General features: G+C 41.1%; 1 protein-coding gene across 1 annotated transcript in view; it reads right to left on the reverse strand.

Annotated features, from left to right (window-relative positions):
- The window catches only part of KMT2C (lysine methyltransferase 2C), a 272,429-nt gene that overhangs the window by 59,028 nt on the left and 194,204 nt on the right, over positions 1 to 19,197 (reverse strand). The window contains exons 19-26 of the mRNA XM_077761227.1: positions 15,301 to 15,482; positions 14,467 to 14,631; positions 12,985 to 13,094; positions 12,575 to 12,640; positions 11,376 to 11,588; positions 6,196 to 6,324; positions 4,434 to 4,553; positions 1,657 to 1,787 (exon numbers count right to left, since the gene is read on the reverse strand). Coding sequence (XP_077617353.1) covers positions 1,657 to 1,787; positions 4,434 to 4,553; positions 6,196 to 6,324; positions 11,376 to 11,588; positions 12,575 to 12,640; positions 12,985 to 13,094; positions 14,467 to 14,631; positions 15,301 to 15,482 — 1,116 coding nt within the window. The remainder of the gene's footprint in view (positions 1 to 1,656; positions 1,788 to 4,433; positions 4,554 to 6,195; positions 6,325 to 11,375; positions 11,589 to 12,574; positions 12,641 to 12,984; positions 13,095 to 14,466; positions 14,632 to 15,300; positions 15,483 to 19,197) is intronic.

Genomic DNA, 19,197 nt, shown 5'->3' on the forward strand with positions numbered 1-19,197 from the left:
AATGCCATTAAAGATAATCTAAACAATAAAGGTGGGGAGTATTTTCTGACCAATAAAATTACTATCGTGTGCTTAAAAAAAGTTACAGTTAGGTATTTGAAGAGAATATGGGAAAAACAAACACGTATTAAAGACTAACAACACGTGTGGCACAAGTACTTTCCACACAGAATTCTTAATCAGTCTCTCAGCATTTCTGGGCACACAGGCATTGACCAGAATGAGATCACAGAGCTAACCAGCAGCAGAGCACTATTCAAACCCAGGACTCCAACCTTAAAGGCTCAACTCTAAAATGGACACTGCCCCGGGGGCGCCTGGGTGGCTCGGTCGGTTATGCATCTGATTTGGGCTCAGGTCATGATCTCACAGCTCATGAGTTCCAGTCCTCCAATGGGCTCTCTGCTGTCAGTGGAGAGCCCTTTTAGGAGATCTTCTGGCCCCACCGCCCCCACTCCCAACCCCGCACTCACTCTCGCTTGCGCTCGCTTGCTCGCTCTCTCTCTCTCTCTTTCTCAAATGGACACTGACCCTGTAGATTAGTTGTCTAATAAACACTTACACTCATATATTATATCATACACTATATACTATGTTTACAAGTTTATTAAACTCAAAAGACTTTCTATTCAAATGAGTATGTGATTTTTACACTTCTCATTATTAAAAAAAGAAAAATGAAAAAACTGGATATTAGTGGAGATGAAATTTACTTTTAAAACCAGCTAAACTGTTAAGAGCCAAGTGGAAAATTAAGGTAAGAAACTAAATTCAATTCAAGCCATAACGAGGTTATTTATGTAGCCCATTACTGTGTGGGAGGAACAGATCAGAGGAACACTCACACACACAGGGACATTAGGATGGACCCTCAAGGACCATCTTCTGTGCCAATCCTACTCTCACACCTGAGGACAGAGAGGCCCAAGAGGGAGGAGTCCCTGTTCGGGAACCGCTATCTGCCAGAGGCAGAGCTGCATGGTGAACTCAGTCCTGTCTCTAACACAGGGAGGGCCCTTTCCAGAAAATCTCATGGCCTGGAGCTCTTCTGTGACTTGACGCTTACACAATAAACTAGACAGGTTTGTGTTTTCATGGAGCCTACACCTAGCAAAGAATGTCTTCACATGAGGGATGTTTCTCTGATGTACATTTCAGAAAACAAAACAAAACAAAATTCTACTTAATACTTTGGATCACTGACCTCTGAAAGTGGTAAACAATTATTAAAAGCTCTAACTGTGGCTACTAAAAATCCACCTTGATTCATTCAGTGTAATTACTCTAACCCGTACTGGCCAAGGGAACTGTCCAGAGGACGTGGGTTTGGGGAGAACACATGTGCCACTGGTTTGGAAGAATGAGCTCTCCCCCACTTCAAAGTGTCCTTGTATGTCTTATGAAACACTTAGAAGTGAAAACCTGGGATAAAAACCTTGAAAGTATCATAAGCTTTGATATTTTATGAAAAGTATCAAAGCACAAAAAAGTAAATGTTAATTTCTATGGGCTTCTGAAAGGTAAACTGGCATTTAAAATCAATAATTAAGAACGAGTAAAACAGTAACAAAAATAATAAAACTATTTTTCAAAACTCAATACATTACATTTCTTTTGTTAATAAACTACACAATATAATGTAAAGCAAAATATTACTTGTAAATAGGCAGGGAAAGTTTCTTCAAGCTTATTTTTCCTTTTTCGGTATCTCTTCTTTATTTTTTCAGTGTTTTCAGTAACAGAAACAGCTTCATCAACTAGTGTATCTGGTAAATGCTCACTCCAGCCTGAAACAACAGTCACATTTATAAACATGCGGGATTCAAGTTTTTCAGACAGATGCACCCAAAGTAACTTTACAGCTAACCATCATCTACACAGATCCATATAAACCAACAAGCTTCTTTTTTCTCTCCAGTTTTATTGAGATGTGATTGACATACAATACTGTGGAAGTTTAATGTGTACAGCATGACTTGACAAACAGGCTCTTTCACAAAAAGATGTCAAAGCAAGTTTATTACTAACTTTTAGGCATCATAAAAAATTCATTGCACGTCTATTTAGTATCAGTATATGTTTATTTTTGTCTCTCGAGTATTTCCTTACTTGCAGAGCAGCAAATTATTTCCTTTACCATCGACAGTCTGTTAAAAACTAAAATAATGAAAGCACCAATGCTTAGGAGTATGGGGAAATGGTATGCACATGCTACTAAAGGCAACTTAGCAGGGACAGCCTCTCTGTAGGGCTTACTGGCCAGATCCAACAAAAGTCTTTTTGAAAATGTGTGTTCTTCAATCCAGCAATTCCAAGTTCAGGGATTTATTGCAAACTGAGTTTTTGTAGTATATGTTATAATAATATACCACCACTGCACACACGCCCATAAATATGCTATGAATGTTCAGTCTTCAATCAGAGAAATGGAACTAAAACAAAATTTTGATCTATGAAATTAGCAAAGAAGAAAGTACACGACTTAAAGCAGTTAAGAGAGCAGTCAGGTGATAGCCTCACAGTCCCACGACAAACAGCACATCCCTTCTAAGTACCAGTGTGGGCACTTCTATTGCCAGAGTACGTAAAGGGACTGACTTCCGAAAACAACTACAAATGATGGGTAAAAAAATTTTCGAACAATCTTTTTAAATGTACCAGTAATCTACCAGAAAATAAAGAATCCTCAAAGACTAAAAATTAAGGTGAAACAGGAACCACAGAAAGAAAGAAGCAAAGAACTAGGTAAAGCTTTCTGAGGTTCTGCTAACATGCAGTGACCTCGAGCTCCGGTTTTCAGAGCCTCCTGAGGAATGGGGGACTAGAAGACAATGTTCAAGGCCTTACTCCCTCCCTCAAGGGCAAGGTGATTAACTACAGGTTAATCATAAGGTAAGAACCTGAAGGACTCCATGCTCAAGAAAGACATCCTCCCAACCCCCCCCCCCCCCCCCCCACCCCCCCCCCCCCCCCACCCCAACAGCCAAGCCAACTGCCTGTCACCTTGTCATGGAATTTGGTGCTGGGCAGAAAGGCAAAAAGGGAAATATCTTCCTGGAGAGTTCATAAATTCAATATAACGCGAATGCGTAAGAAATCTGAATTTATAGGACACAGGTGGACCAAAAACCTTCAAGGTAAGAATTTAAGCTCAACTCTTTAAGCTAAAGAAGTACTGGGGTGGCAACACATCACGATCCTGGTGACGAAAGATGCAGACACGCTGCAAGAAGCTGCCTGCAATTCAGTCCTCCAAGTTCACAGAATGTTCTAAAGAATATGAACCCACAGTAAAAATAAATAAACAGTAATCTATGGCATGTATGCACGTATCTACGTCACAGGGTAAACAGTGGAATGAGGCACAAGGAAGAAGGGCAGGAGAGATGCCCCTAGAATCACACGTGCGCACGGCGTTAATACTCAGGCTCCACGTCACTCAGGCACGTAAGGAAGTAACAGAGGACGGACTAGGAGTGCGCTATACAGAGACGCCAGAAAGCGCTAAGACCCTGAAAAGCCAATTCAGAAAGGGAAACAAGGGGTTATAAAATAAAAACTCAATGAACCGCTCTGGGTACCACACGTGAAGGGATAAAACACTAACCTAACAGACCTGAAATTAGATGGCAGAATAGAGCTGGAAAACACAAAACCAGGCTCACTGAACAGGTCACATTTCTGTGGGCTTGTGATAGTCACGTTATAGTCATATTGTTAGAGTCATAGTAGGAACCCCTTTAAAACCGTCTGGTGTTTCCTTTTAAGATCGCAATTTGTAATTTTCGTTAATTCACAGGTCAAAACCCCACCTCATAATAATGGAAGAACTCCAATCAGAGCACATGCTGAAACATCTCTTGTTCACATCTTACAGAAAACATTTAAAATACATAAAGCACACAGGCTGTGGCCATGCCGACAGTGTTCCTCAGAACCAATTCTCAAGCTGTAACTTAATGACTTAGCATTCTTTGAAGATCTAAGTGAAGATGACAGAATATTAATTGGAAGACATATTTCTAAAACATTATACAGTTTGGTTAAAAACCGTTGGAGTACCCTGTCACTTTCAACAAAATAAAGTTTCCAATTTTACACCAAGTAGCGAAGAGAGGTGAAGAAAAGGCCTTTTGTGAGATGATCAGGAAACCCCTGGTTTAACTAAGTGATTCAGTCCCTAAACTGTTTATATTTAACTCAAGGAAAAAAAACCTTGTTTATTAGAAAATCTCAGAGGAATATACTCTATTGGATTTAAATCTTTTTCTTTATCAAACCGCATTTCTGTGTTACAGGCATGAGCTCCCCAGGCACTCCCAACTATGGATCAATAAGAAGCAATATGGTTGTGACTGCTTTTCCACAGGATGGTTCTTTTTCATAGAGAGAGCAAGAAAAGGGAGTTAAATCAAACAAAATCAGGACCATACCATCATCTCTGTTAGGTAACTGCTCAGATATAGAGCCTGAGGAATCTTTCCTGATGACAGATCTTTTCGTTTTTCCTTGCCCAGTTCGACTTCTTTGCCGTACCATAAATCCACCAATACCTAGCCAAAAAAGAAATTGGGAAACCTTGTAAATAACTGATTTCTCTCTGTATTTTCACAGTGAGGTGAGTGATACTGCTTAAATAATGAGGCATTTCACAAATATTGGCTAATTTAAATAAATTGTTTTCTTACACAAGAGTTTGAAATAAGCAAATTACAATAAGGTACTACTGTTACCTTATCACTAACCAAACAAGTATAAAAATAACATTATTAGAGTACAGAAAGACTGCATGCATTTCTTCTTCTAAACAGCGTCAGAGTAAATGTTACAGTAAATTATACTTGTTTAGCAAATATTAGTAACTCAAATATCATCATTCAAATTACTAGTACATTTGCTAGGGAGAATGGATACAAGATATAAACAAAACTAGATGATCCAAACAAAATCAGGGTGACTTCAGGGGGTAATGTGTCTAGTTAAGGCCCATGGACATGAGACACATACAGCTCTAGAGTTACAAGCACAAACTCTAATTCTGGTTACTCTGACTTTGGGAAAGTTACCTAACTTTTAAGTGTTTCCAGTTCCCTCACTGGTAAAACAGGGATGGCGTCTAGCACCTCCTCATACGTCTATTATAAGGATTAAATAACGTGACAGAGATAAAGCCCACAGACTAGAGCCTGACACACAGTCAAAAGTAAGGCTATCCCACTTTGTGATCTAATGGGTCCCTCAGTCACAGGGATGACCTTCATGAAAGGCAGTCAGAGAAAACAATAATCAATTTAAGCTCCTAGGAGGAGTTTTCAGTGTCTTAAAAAGCACGTGTAGTAATAAGCCTCCTACTAGGGAAAAATGAAATGATTTTCATGCAGTGACTCGGACGAAGCTAATTTACGTCCTTATTTTAGATGTGACCCATCATCTATAAGGAAGGTTACCTTCTTAAGGTCTTGCAAAATACATATGACAGTGAGACAGTTTTTCCTTGCACATCAAAAGGTATTTAGAACACTCATCAATAAAATATAAGCAGTTAGAAGATTAAAGACTGAATTGATTCCACTTACTGTCTCATTGATTGGTAAATAGACATTAATAAAGTGTCTAAAGAAAGCCCACAAGTTCTGCATTGTAACCGTTTCAGTAATTTTTTCCAATAAGGCAAATAAAATTTTATAAGCAAGAGAGCCTTTCCTTCCACCTCTGAGGCAGGGAGGAAATCAGACAGAATGTAATCAGTCCTTTATCAACTGGTCTATAAATTTAGGAAGCCTAAGAACTCTCATCTCGCCCTCACATTGTACACTTACTGGTTCCTACACAAACACTGAAATAAGTTTTAAAAATGTAAATAGTATGTATGAATGCTGAAAATTAAGAGAATTACGCAAGTACACATCAGAGAAAAAATATACAAATGGTTTTAAAGGTCCAAGTATAAATAAATAGGATGACATTGGGATAAGGAATTAAAATAATAATTTTTCGTGACGTAGTCACATACTCAACCTAAGGAATTTGCCACCTAAAATGTATATTCAAACAGTTCAGTTCAATGGAGTTTTTGTATGGAGAGTTAAGGAGCTATATTTCATCTTGTTCATTTAATTCTAACTGGAGCCCTCAATACTGTATTTTTTCTTAAATTAACAAAGTGTTGATTACATGAAAACGCCTAGGTGATACCTGGTCTGTATGGTTTCCTTTTTCTCTTTTTTACACCATCTCCTCCTTCCGTCCCCTTCGTTTCCTCATCCACGGCTTCCCGCTCAGGACTAGATTCTGATTTCCCATCACAGTCCACAAGTTCTCCTTCTGGACAAAAGAGAAATATACAGATCCATTTGGAAAAAATCTATCAAATACATAATTCCAGTGTAATAGGAAATAGAAGGCGAAGGGGCCGCTGAGCGGTTCTAACCGTGCATCCAGTAAAAAAATGTACAAAACCATGGAAGAGGCCCCAAATGCTTGTAGCGCTCACGCTGCTTAATGCGGTTTTCAGGAAATGAAACAGAAGCTTCAGGGAAGAGGAAACACAGAGAATGCTCCAAAAGACAAAAGTCAGTTTGCACTTAAGAAAATCTTCCCTTTGCTTTCAATTCCATCTTCAGGCTCAGGACCCCAAGACTGTCTCTGTAGCCTAGAACCCTCTTCTGAGCTCCAACTACAACTGTAATGGAGTAACACCTATTTACCAAAAACTCTCCATCCAACACTGATGACAGGGGAGAGAGGGACACTTCTCACTACTTATCCTTAATTCTTTTTCAGTTTTTAACCATGTGACTGTATCAGTTTTCCACAAATAAATTTTTTTTTTAAATATTTTTATTTATTTCTAGGAGAGAGAGAGACAGCATGAGCAGGAGAGGGTCAGAGAGAGAGGGAGGCACAGACTCTGAAATAGGCTCCAGGCTCTGAGCTGGCAGTCAGCACAGAGCCCGACGCGGGGCTCGAACCCACGAACCGTGAGATCATGACCTAAGCGAAAGTCAGACGCTTAACCGACTAAGCCACCCAGGCGCCCCATTAAATTTTTAAAAGTTAAGAGAATTAGTGGCAACATTACAGGCAGTAATAACGTATCCACCTGCTGCCTCTCTCCACCTGCCCCCCCTACCCCCACATCTTACTACCATTTCCAGCTCCACTCTACCCCCACCCCTTGCCTGCTGGATCCTAAACTCAACCTGAGGCCCACACCCGCAGACATCCATCCCCTCACACTGGACTATACTGGGGCATCGTGTTCCCACTGTGGAGACACAACATAGTGTTTCGGTTTTCTTTGGATTTCGGTGTATGTGTGTGTGCGTGCGTGTGCGTGGGCACACAGTATAACAAGGTTTCCAGATCCTAGTAAGTGAATTAGAAAAAGGTTTGCCTCTGTTGCACAAGGAATTTGTTTCTGATGTGCTAAGATGACTGCTCATGACTTATTTTCCTGAAGAGCCAACAGCTGACAAAAGCTACGAGAAGGCGCTGTGACGTGTGACGACGTTCCAAGAGGGTCACGGGAGGTGTGTGGACTCTGTGGGCTCCTGTGGACCTAGGATGTACATCCATGTGATCTCAGGTAGAACATCACTTTCAAGTGACCCAATCTGGAAGCCACAACCTGAAGCCACACCCATCATTTCCCTGAACGCTGCCCTACACAACACGAGTGGAAGGGAAAACCTTCTCAGGCGTTTTTCTTGTGGTTCTGCCACATTTTTAAAGGTTTTACAATCTCCTACTCCGGGAATTAATGTATACTCTCAAGATATCTTTTCAAATTCTATGAAATGTAGCATTTCCCAGATTTAAGTAACTATGGAACCATTTTTCAGATTTTCCACTGTCCTTAGAAACTAGATTTCTTGGGGCGCCTGGGTGGCTTAGTCGGTTAAGCGTCCGACTTTCGCTTAGGTCATGATCTCGCGGTTCGTGGGTTCGAGCCCCGTGTCGGGCTCTGTGCTGACTGCCAGCTCAGAGCCTGGAGCCTGTTTCAGTCTGTGACTCCCTCTCTCTCTGACCCTTCCCTGCTCACGCTGTCTCTCTCTCCTAGAAATAAATAAAACATTAAAAAAAAATTAAAAAAAAAAAAAGAAACTAGATTTCTTCACTGCATGCTGGTAGATGGTAATCTGAATAATTCCTTCAGGATATATAGACTATTGCTTCACAAGCCCCAAAACTGTAAAATCAAATTTTCTGATTAACAGAATTTGAACATCAGTTATACAGAAGCATCAGGAAGTTTTTTCCCCCAACCACACACACCCTACTGCACAGAAAATGTGAGGGCTAACTGATAAAAGACACACGGATACTAAGCCACAATTCTCTCTCACCTGCACAAATTCGGCACCTTCCTAACTGATGTAGGCACCACAGCTCTTGGGCCTAAGAGTCTATTCACATTACAACTGGGTGTTCCATTTAAAATATGAGTAAGATTAAACCAAGATTCTCTCAGAAACCTCCAATTACACAAATTCCTTGAACACTGCCTTATGATCCTGTGTGACCTATGCAGTCTTGCTTCCTCTCTCCTTTATGACTTTTTTTTTTTAAATTTAAACTGAAGTTAGTTTACAGTGTAGTATTGGATTCCAGAGTAGAACCCAGTGATTGATCACTACATAAAACACCCAGTGCTCATCCCAAAAGTGCCCTCCTTATTATCTGTCACCCATTTAACTCGCCTTCCACACACCTCTTTTCCATCAACTCTCAGTTTGTTCTCTGTGGTTAAGTGTCTCCTATGGTTTGCCTCCGTTTTTATCTTCTTTTTCCTTCCCTTCCCGTGTTCATGTTGTTTCTTAAAGTCCACATGAGTGAAATCATATGTCTTTCTCTGACTTATTTCACATAACATTATACACTCTACTTCCATCCACATTGTTGCAAAGGCAAGATTTCATTCTGTTTCATCAAGTGGTATTCCATCGTATATATACCACATCATCTTTATCCATTCATCAGTTGATGGGACATTTGGGCTCTTTCCATACTTTGGCTATTGTTGATAGCGCTATTATAAACATTGGGGTACATGTGTCTCTTCACATCAGCATTTTTGTATCCTTTAGATAAATACCTAATAGTGCAATGGCCGGGTCACAGGGTAGTTCTACTTTTAACTTTCTAAGGACTCTCCACACTGTTTCCCAGAGCGGCCGCACCAGTGTGCATTCCCACCCGCAGTGCAAGAGATCCTCTTTCTCCACATCCTCGGCAGCGTCTGTTGTGTCCTGAGTTCTTCATGTCGGCCCTTCTGACAGGTGTGAGGTGGTATCTCAATGTGGTTCTGATTTGTGTTTCCCTGATGAGTGATGTTGAGTATCTTTTTCATGTGTCTGTTGGCCATCTGGATGTCTTTTCTTGAAAAGTGTCTATTCTTGTCTTCTGCCCATTTCTTCACTGGATTCTTTGATTTTTCAGTGTTGAGTTTGTTAAGTTCTTTATAGATTTTTGGATACTAACCCTTTATCTGATATGTCATTTGCAATTACCTTCTCTCATTCTGTGAGCTGCCTTTTAATTTTACTGATTATTTCCTCCGCCATGCAGAAGCTTTTTATCTTGATGAAGTCCCAATAGTTCATTGCTTTTGTTTCCCTTACCTCCACTGATGGGTCAAGTAAGAAGTTGCTGTGGCCAATGTCAAAGAGGCTACTGCCTATTTTCTCCTCTAGGATTTTCATGGCTTCCTGTCTCACATTAGGTCTTTCATCCATTTTGCATTTATTTTTGTGTATGGTGTAAGAAAGTGGTTCAGGTTCATTCTTTTGCATGTCACTGTCCAGTTTCCATTTCTGGGTTCTCTATTCTGTTGCATTGGTCTATGTGCCTGTTTTGTGCCAATGCCATAAACGGTCTCGATGATTATAGATTTGTAATGTAACTAGAATTCTGATGTCACCACCTCCTACTATCGCCTTTCTGCACTACTGGACACACTAGTCTTCATGACATTCCTCAAACTAGGAATGCTAGGCACACTCCTACCCTTGGCCTGTGCAATAGCTTTCTAGCTATTTGGGATGCTCTTCCCTCAGGTAATCAAGTGGCTCACTCACCTCTTTAAAGTCTGTCCTCAAATACTGCTTTCAGTGCCCGTGATGCCTCACACAGCCATATGCACTACCGATTCTTCTTATTCCACTGCTAGCTTTCTACAGTACTCGCCAAACACATTATAATAACTCGTTTATTAGGAGATACACACATACATATGCACTTATTTATTTTGTAAGTAGGCTCCACACCCGTCAGAGCCCAATGTAGGGCTTGAACCAATCCAAGGATCAAGACCCGAGCTGAGGGGTGCCTGAGTGGCTTGGTCAGTTCAGCATCTGACTTCGGCTCAGATCATGATCTTGTGGTTAGTGAGGTTTAGCCCAACACCAGGCTCTATGCTGACAGCTCAGAGCCTGGAGCCTGCTTGGGATTGGGGGTCTCCTTCTCTCTCTCTGCCCCTCTCCCCTCTCTCTCTCTCTCAAAAATAAACATTAAATAAATTTTAAGAAGACCTAAGCTGAGATCAAGAGTCAGAAACTTAACTGACTGAGCCACCCAGGTGCCCCTATGTTACATATGTTAAAATAATCATTTCTCCTAATATTAAAAAGTGAGTTTCAGGAGTGGAGAATTCCAATTGCTTTGTACACTGACATGACTTCCAACATCCAGCACAGAGTAGGCATTCAGAAAATACTGTTGCATATAACACGGTATGCTGGAACAAAAGTAATTATTACTTTATCTCTCAGCTGAAAAGAAATAAGCAATCAAAAAAGAAACAAGCCTGTGGTGATTTTCTTCAGAGATCAGCAAAAATGTAACTCCTATTGAATTTCACACTACTAAAGTTATTTTGTCATCTCAAGGATTCTGCTAGAAAATCCTTGATATCTAATGGGATAAAAAAATGTTCATACACAGAGAAGTTTATGATCAATGTCTGTGAACATAAATTTACACTTGAACAGTAATAATGGTTTTTCCACGTAGAAACACACAGATCAAGTTCTACTTTAACTCAGCCATGGTATCTGAGCTCACAGCATCTGAGGCTCAAGCTGCTACCTCGCAAACCAAAGTCATGTCCTCTGAATTTTCCCATGCGTGATCCTCAGAGATACGGTGTTCTGGTAGATTTCTATAACGTAAGACAGTCTGCCCTAAAGGACATGTGAAAGGAAGAGAATCTGAAAAGCCCTAGAAAAGAGCTCACTTAGAAAGACCAAGGATCACAGGAAACGTTACCTAAGTCAGTAGAATTTACCCTAAGATAAAACATATGTATTTTAAAAGATATTTTATGTACTTTACTTCTTGTGAACATAGTCAAGGGAAAATGAATTAGTTATTACCTCGACTGTCATCCATTTCTCCATCCCTTGAGTGCTCTGATTGGATGTCTGGAGGGGTCTGAAGGACAGCCACGCTATTCTGATTTATAATCTTCAACTTCAACTTTGGTTTGGACCGTTTTCTTCGGGGGACTGTAACTGTGAGGCTCTGTAACTGCGTCATCCCTGATTCAGTCAGACACACACCATCCTGGGTGTATGTCTTGGGTGGATCTAAAATTACAATATCCCATGGACACAAGTTAAAACTCTCACGTTAGTTTTTACTGGTGAGTTGATTACTGTTCCAGAACACTCATGTGAAGGGGATGTGACTACTATAAAGCAATTATCTATGAAATGCACAAATAATAATTAACAGTACTCAATTAAAACCAAAAATAATTGGTTGGACTTCTCTGGATTTTAAGCAGAGAGGTTACAAGTTTTTAAAAAAAAAAAAAAAAAATCTTCCTGACATTTTTTCTCATTTATCAAAATAAGGACTTAGAAAGAAAGCACTGAATCTATAAATCCTGCAGCTTTTCAATGATGACCCTTTTCCTGGAATATCTTTTCAGACTACAAGATGAGGCTCAGTTTACTTAAGAGAAACAACAACACTAGGGAAGCCCATGTAGAAAGCCAAGTATCAATATAATCACTGACAGGGAGAGGCAGTAAGTAGTAGGCATCCTGCACAGTTTTTAATGTACCAAATCGCTACTCATCACAACAATTTCTATACTATTCAAATGTTTTAGTATCTGATATCAAATAGTATTAGAAAAAAGAACAATAGTTTAAAACTATTCTATTAGATCCCTCTCTAGCTGATCCATTACAGAAAAAAATAAGAGACTGAATTAATTCTAAAAGCAAAAAAACCCGTCTGCTACCTAGAACTTACTTTCTCCTAATTCATTACTAGGCACAGTAATAGATGAATGAAAGCAAGGCAAGTATGGAGCTGGTGATCACTGTAAGAGTGGTCACTTCACTGCCCCTTGGCTGAGATTCAGAAACAGCATCATACGTAAGCTGGAGGAGACGAACACTTTGTATGTATCAGTTATAGGAATGAAGCACAACATGAGGGCATTCGGTTTGAACACTCCTATGGTAAAGGCACGGAACATGTGGCAAGGCGGTGACATAAATAAGGAAGCATTTACATGCTTTGTGCAGAGGACAATCATGCGTGGCATTTCAGACTTTACCTAGCTCTTTCACTTTTGTGACGATCTGTGCTACCAGTGAGGATTCGCAGCAGTCTGAGGAAGGCACTGAAAGGAAAAAAACAATTTGCGTCATTTCTTCAGGAAAAGTAGAGTATATTTAAAGACTTACATATAATTAAATTTTCTATTCCTTTACCCATTTTACTGAGTAAATACTTAAACACTAAACAGAATTAAAGGCTGTCTCTAAAAACAAGGAAAAGTAGTAAAGGAAACACACACCATGGAGGGAAAAATGGCCAAGACAAAAAGCAACACACTGGATTTCTACACATCGCTCCTAACTACACAAATAACTGTTTCACAAAAAGAAGAAAAAGAAAGTTACGGACAGCAAGGCGCCAGTGCGTTGTAGGAGCAGAGAGCCACCGTTCACGCTGTGCTCTTACCATTTGACGTAGGCATATAGGGTCTGCACAGGCTACAATCAAAACCAATGTCGGCGACATTTTCCACTTCCTCTTCAGAATTTAAGTTCTGACAAACTGCATGCATCCATCTAAAAAGACCATATTTGTACATATTAAGAAAGAAAGAAAGAAAGAAAGAAAGAAAGAAAGAAAGAAAGAAAGAAAGAAAGAAAGAAAGAAAGAAAGAAAAGCGAAAGAAAGAAAAGAAGCGAAAGAAAGAAAAGCGAAAGAAAGAGAAAGAAATACACAGAAAATGGCATCCTTTTAAAAACAACCTCAGGAGGGGCGCCTGGGTGGCTTAGTCGGTTAAGTGTCCGACTTTCGCTTAGGTCATGATCTCGCGGTTCGTGGGTTCGAGCCCCGCGTCGGGCTCTGTGCTGACTGCCAGCTCAGAGCCTGGAGCCTGTTTCAGAGTCTGTGTCTCCCTCTCTCTCTGACCCTCCCCTGCTCATACTGTCTCTCTCTCCTAGAAATAAATAAAAATATTAAAAAAAAAAAAGAAAGAAAACAACCACAGGAGGGGACAGCTGCCACATTTAAAACCCTAAGCCTCACGTGCTGCTCCCACCCTGCCCATGTGGCCCTATCTCCTAACCATGTCCACAGACCCACACAGAGGTCTAGAGCTGAGAATAAGGAAAAGGAATGAGACCAAATACTGGGAAGGAAGCAAAAGCACAGTATATGAGGAGGATGGCATAACTGTTTCCTGATCATATACCGAAGAGAGCGGAGAGAGAAGGAAGCTAGCCAGGGCAAGCATGAAGGAACTCAGAAGACTGCAGACGGTGTGGTGTGTGTCGGCTCCGTGCGACGCATCCCCTGTGGGTAGACACGGCTCCTGTGTTTGAAGCTGACTGTTAACTGGGAACAAAAGCAGTTATCTTGCCTTTGAATACAGAATTAGTGAGCAGAGTACTGAGAATCCTGTATTACTGATGAAATAATACTAATATTACATGTACAGTGCTTAACTATTAACAGAGCACAATAATATACCACTGAAACCAAAGAAAGCACTCTTGATTTTGAAGCTGTACACATACTACTTACAGAGGGTGGGAGCTGGTACCCAGTATCTAGACATTTACTATCTAGAGCTTTAAGGAAAAAAAAGAAGTAGTTTAAGGGAAATAAAATCTGTTAGCTCATTTGTAGAATCTAATAAAAGATTCAGAAACCCTCCACAGTAAAATGCATATATGCAGGCAATAATTCTGCATCTTATTTCAAGGGATTCATAAACCCTTAAAAGCTCTAAGTAAAAATCTTAGTCTGGAGTTGCGGATAAGAACAGGAAACTTCTGTAAGTTTCTAGCTGACAGAAAATCTGGAAAGCAAAAAAAGGTCTTGGTTCTTAAATTTAAGACAGAAGAAAGTTGTTTTCTAATTTCCTTTTGCTACATTTCAAAGAGAAAAGCTTGTGAAAGATTTAAAAAAATGTAAAAAGCAGCAGGATACCTGTCACATTGTCTACACTGCAGAATAAGATCTTCTTCTCGATAGTTCCGACAGCAGATGGGGCAGGAAGACAGGCTTGCACAGGGAGCGCACTGTGTGTAGTTGTTCTGCCACTCACACCTCAGGCCTGCAGATGTCGCCCCACAGTGCCGGCACCAAACACACCTGCAACCCAGTACCCCCCGACAAGGCTCCAGTTTATTTACTTAGTTACTACCATTTAGGAGGCTATACAAATACGGAATAGGAGGAAATCATTTAATGCGCGTCTGAAAAGTTTTCTTAGTGGCATGGCATCTATCGTAATAAGCATGTATTATGCACTTAAGTGGATGTGGCTACTTTAAAAAAAACTGGTGTGAAACTGACAAATAGATCGAGAAGATGTGGTTTATCTATCTATACAATGGAATCCTACATGGCAATGAGAAAGAATGAAAACTGGCCATATGTAGCAACGTGGATGGAACTTGTGGGTGTTATGCTGAGCGAACTAAGTCAGGCAGAGAAGAAGAGATATCATGTCTTCACTCATAAGTGGAACAGGAGAAACTTAACAAAGGAGGGGGAGGGGAAGGAAAAAAAAATAGGGAGAGGAAGGAAGGGAGGCAAACCATGAGAGACTCTTGAATACTGAGAACAGACTGAGGGCTGATGGGCATGGAGGAGGGCACTTGTGAGGTGAGCACTGGGTGTTATATGGAAACCAGGTTGACAATAAACTCTGAAAAAAATACATATATAACATACATAAAAATTTTTAAAAATAAAAAACTGATGTGGAGACATTCTGCACTTGAAAGGCTGCAGAGGGAAAGGAAAATCCTAAAGTACCATTTGCACTTCCAGCCTCCTTTGGGCACTGTCTGCAGAGGAGGGTCGAGGCAGTAGGTATGGTAGCTTATGTCACAGTCATCACACAGCAGGAGTCTTCCAGGGTCAGTGGCCTTCCCACAGGCCTCACACACAGTGCACTCAAGGCACCTCCAACCTTTGCTAAGAACCACTTTCGTGATCTATAAAAGACACAATCAATTGCAGTGATTTACACATGGACATACACCTCATTTTGCACGATCATATACGCCAAATACATGAATATTGGTGCTTATGTCCCAAAAAACAAAGAGGCAAGCAAGTAGCATGTGCAAGCACCAGCAGCGGCCTGGCCCCGGGGTGAGCACATCACGTGCTTTCCCAAGTCCACCTGCTAGACAGAACAACAGAAAGCAGTACATATTTTAATAACTTTTTTTAGACCACGTAACTACCTGGTGCTGGGGATTTGATGTCCACCTTATACATGTGGTGACTAGATGTTGAAGAAATCAAGTAACTTGCCCCTTAACTGTTAATATAGGTTTTGAAAACGTACTGGCATAGTTTCCATCTGTGGCATTTCATGAATCATACTTCCAAAACTTGTATACATTGCAAAAGGATTTGTATATTAAAAACAATATTTAGGGGAAACTGGGTGGCTCACTCAGTTAAGGGTACAACTCTTGATTTTGCCTCAGGTCATGACCTTACAGTTCGTGGGATTAAGTCCCATGCATTGGGCTCTGTGCTGAGCTCTGTGCTGAGCATGGAGCCTGCTTGGGATTCTGTCTCCCCCTCACTCTCTGGCTCTACCCTGACTTGCGTGCATGTGTGTGCGTACTCTCTCCCGCTACCTCTCTCTCTCTCTCTCTCTCTCTCTCTCTCAAAATAAACAAACTTAAAACAAAAAAGTCAAGATTTAAAAACCTATTCTCCTCCGGCACAGGGCCTAAGTTAGCAGCAAAGTTTGAAAACCATGACCTGAAGTTGGACACTTAACCAACTGAGCCACCCAGGCACCCCTAAAATCTCCATACTTCTGATGAAAGCTCTCAAAAAACTACAATCTAAAGACAGGACCACAAAGTACTTGTGTTATAATGAAAATAGCAAGCAATCAAAATACAGAATAAAAATTCAGATCATTAGGAATAAGGAGGTCTGAAAGCTACCTGTATGGAAAATAAGAGCTAAGTAAAGAATAACTATCAAAATCGCATCAAATTGTCCAATTCTGGATGCTACAACAGAGTAATAGTTTCCAATTCTACAGAAATATAATTTTCAAGATACAATTCTCAACCAAGTAAACAAGCAATTAAGTGTGAAAGCAGAAGACGTTTCAGGGGTACAAAGACTCAAACTTCAGCTTCCAAATACCTCTTTGAACAGAGCTACTGAGAGAGATGAGGGACAAAATTAGGGTTACACCAAGAACAAGGAAGACATGGGATGCAGAAAACTGTGAACCCAACAAAGGACATCAATCAGTTCAGAGAACAGATGAGGAGAGAGAAAAGGGAGTGCGGGGAAGGGCTATGACTTTTTTCCAGAAAAACAGTTACTTGCCAAAATAATTTGTCTTTACCTACTGTAGAAGCATGATCATAACAAACAACAAAAACTAATGCAGAATCATGAATTATTATTTTCTTCCTGCTATTAAAAACTCCATGAAAGACGAAGCTGTATTACACTTTTTCATGTTTTTACTTATTGTAGAGACAGAGTGTGAGCAGAAGAGCGGCAGAAAGAGAGGGAGACACAGAATCTGAAGCAGGCCCCAGGCTCTAGGCTGTCAGCACAGAGCCCAACGCGGGGCTGGAACTCACCAGCAGTGAGATCACGACCTGAGCCAAAGTCTGTGTAGTACACTTTGTAGATCTCCAGTGAACATGTTTCTTAACTCAATACAGTAAAAACAACTACAACACTGGGAGGATGCTGGGGAGTATAGGGGGTAGATCTTAAGAGCTAAATCAGCATTTAACTATTCACAGCAGAAAGTCAACAAAATCTAACACAGATACAGCAGAAGCACCAGCATATTATTTAGAACTATCGAAGAAACCACGAGGAGGACCTGCAAAGACGAAAAGTGGCTGCCTAGAGGCAAGGACTCAAATGTGGAGGCAGAGTAGGACAGGGGCCAGCCAGTCATCAAAAGGCTGTGAAAGTTATTTGATTTATAAGCATGTATATTCACTACTGTTATTAGCCTACTGATTCTTTTAAATTAGTCACAGATCATCAAGTTATAATATATTATTTACCCAAATAGAGAAAAAAGCTCCGGGCAGGAAGAACTGGGTGGCTTAGAGCAGTAACCAGGAAACTTTTTTTTGGTAAAGGGTCAGATGTAAATAAACTTTGTGGGCCATGTGGTCTGTAAACTACACAATGGTGCCACTGCAGCGTGAAGCCCACAACAGATGTATGTAAATGAGAGAACGTGACTCTTTTTTTTTAATTTTTCTAAATGTTTTATTTCTGAGAGAGAGACAGACAGACAGACAGTGTGAGCAGGGGAGGGGCAGAGAGAGAGGGAGACACATAATCTGAAGCAGGCTCCAGGCTCTGAGCTGTCAGCACAGAGCCCGACGCGGGGCTCGAACCCACAAACCGTGGTGTCATGACCTGAGCCGAAGTCGGACGCCCAACCGACTGAGCCACCCAGGCGCCCCATCAATAAAATTTCCTTTATAAAAACAGGCAGCGGGCCACAAGCGGCCTGTGCGATATAACTGACCAACCCCTGTCTTGGAACAACAGTAAGACAAAGTGGGAGACAGATCCAAGCTACTCAACAGCAGAAACTTTGAATATATATCTTCATTCCTGTACGGTTCCCCGTCTCACAGACACCTCCCCTGTGGCCCTTTACAGCCAAATTCTCAAGCTGCTCGCCTCTGCTCTGTCTTCTGGGCTATGGTATGGCTGCCACGCCCACCAGCGTCCACACCTCTCCGGTCCCGTGGTCCAGACCTCACCCCAACCCAGCTCACGTGCCCGCACTCTGACGCCTCCACAGTCTCTCCCTGTTGAAATTCCACACTTCCCGCTCCCTGTATAGACCGCTGAGCTCTAATATCAACTCTCTTTCTCTGCTATTGAACTGGGTTAGTCTCTATTTTCAAAAGTTCTTTCAGGAAGGTACCACTAGGGTTCCATTCAGGGTACCATGTAGAAAAGTCATTAGGGGCATTTTAATAGTCTATGAGAATATCCGCGTCAACCACATCAGAGTAAGTGGGGCAAGACCCTTCTCCCAGCATAAGATCCTAGAAAACTGAACCAAAATGTATGGAACACTTGTTTCAGATACTGAGCAAAAGGCAGTACAGGACTGTGGTTTCTGAGAAGAGGGAAACTAGTGAGGTTAGTCCTGCAATGTTCTGCCCACAGACATTTTCTGGAATGCTGCCCTGGGAGGGAGGAATCCAGTAAGGTGTCCGGGTCTCACTGAGTTCAGGACACATGGTGCAGTTTTGGGAGGCAGAGGCAACTGCAAGTTGCAGGACAGGGTCCTGGAAAGGACGGAGCAATAGAAAGAGCTCCAGAAATCCACAAAGAACTTCCCTCAAGTCTGTGGCTGACACCAAGCTGCATTTGTAGGAGACCAAACAAGGACACACAACCAGGACAAAGAACAGCTACTGGGAATCTGTAGGTTGAATAATTACAAGAGCTCACACGATACTGAAGACACTTGAATCTGAACCAGTCAGAGTAAAGAGACACTGGTGAAGGAGGTCAATGGGAGCTGCCGGCGGGGTGGGGGGAGATTCAGACTAAACTAGTGCTGACAAAGCAGTCACTAAAGTATGGCCTGGGAAACTCTAGGGGGTCTGTGAGGGCAAAGCTATTTTCATAATATTAAGATATTATTTGCTTTTTTTTACTTTAATC

The sequence above is a fragment of the Crocuta crocuta genome, unplaced genomic scaffold, assembly GCF_008692635.1.
Source record: "Crocuta crocuta isolate KB4526 unplaced genomic scaffold, BGI_CrCroc_1.0 scaffold408, whole genome shotgun sequence".
Lineage (NCBI taxonomy): Eukaryota > Metazoa > Chordata > Mammalia > Carnivora > Hyaenidae > Crocuta > Crocuta crocuta.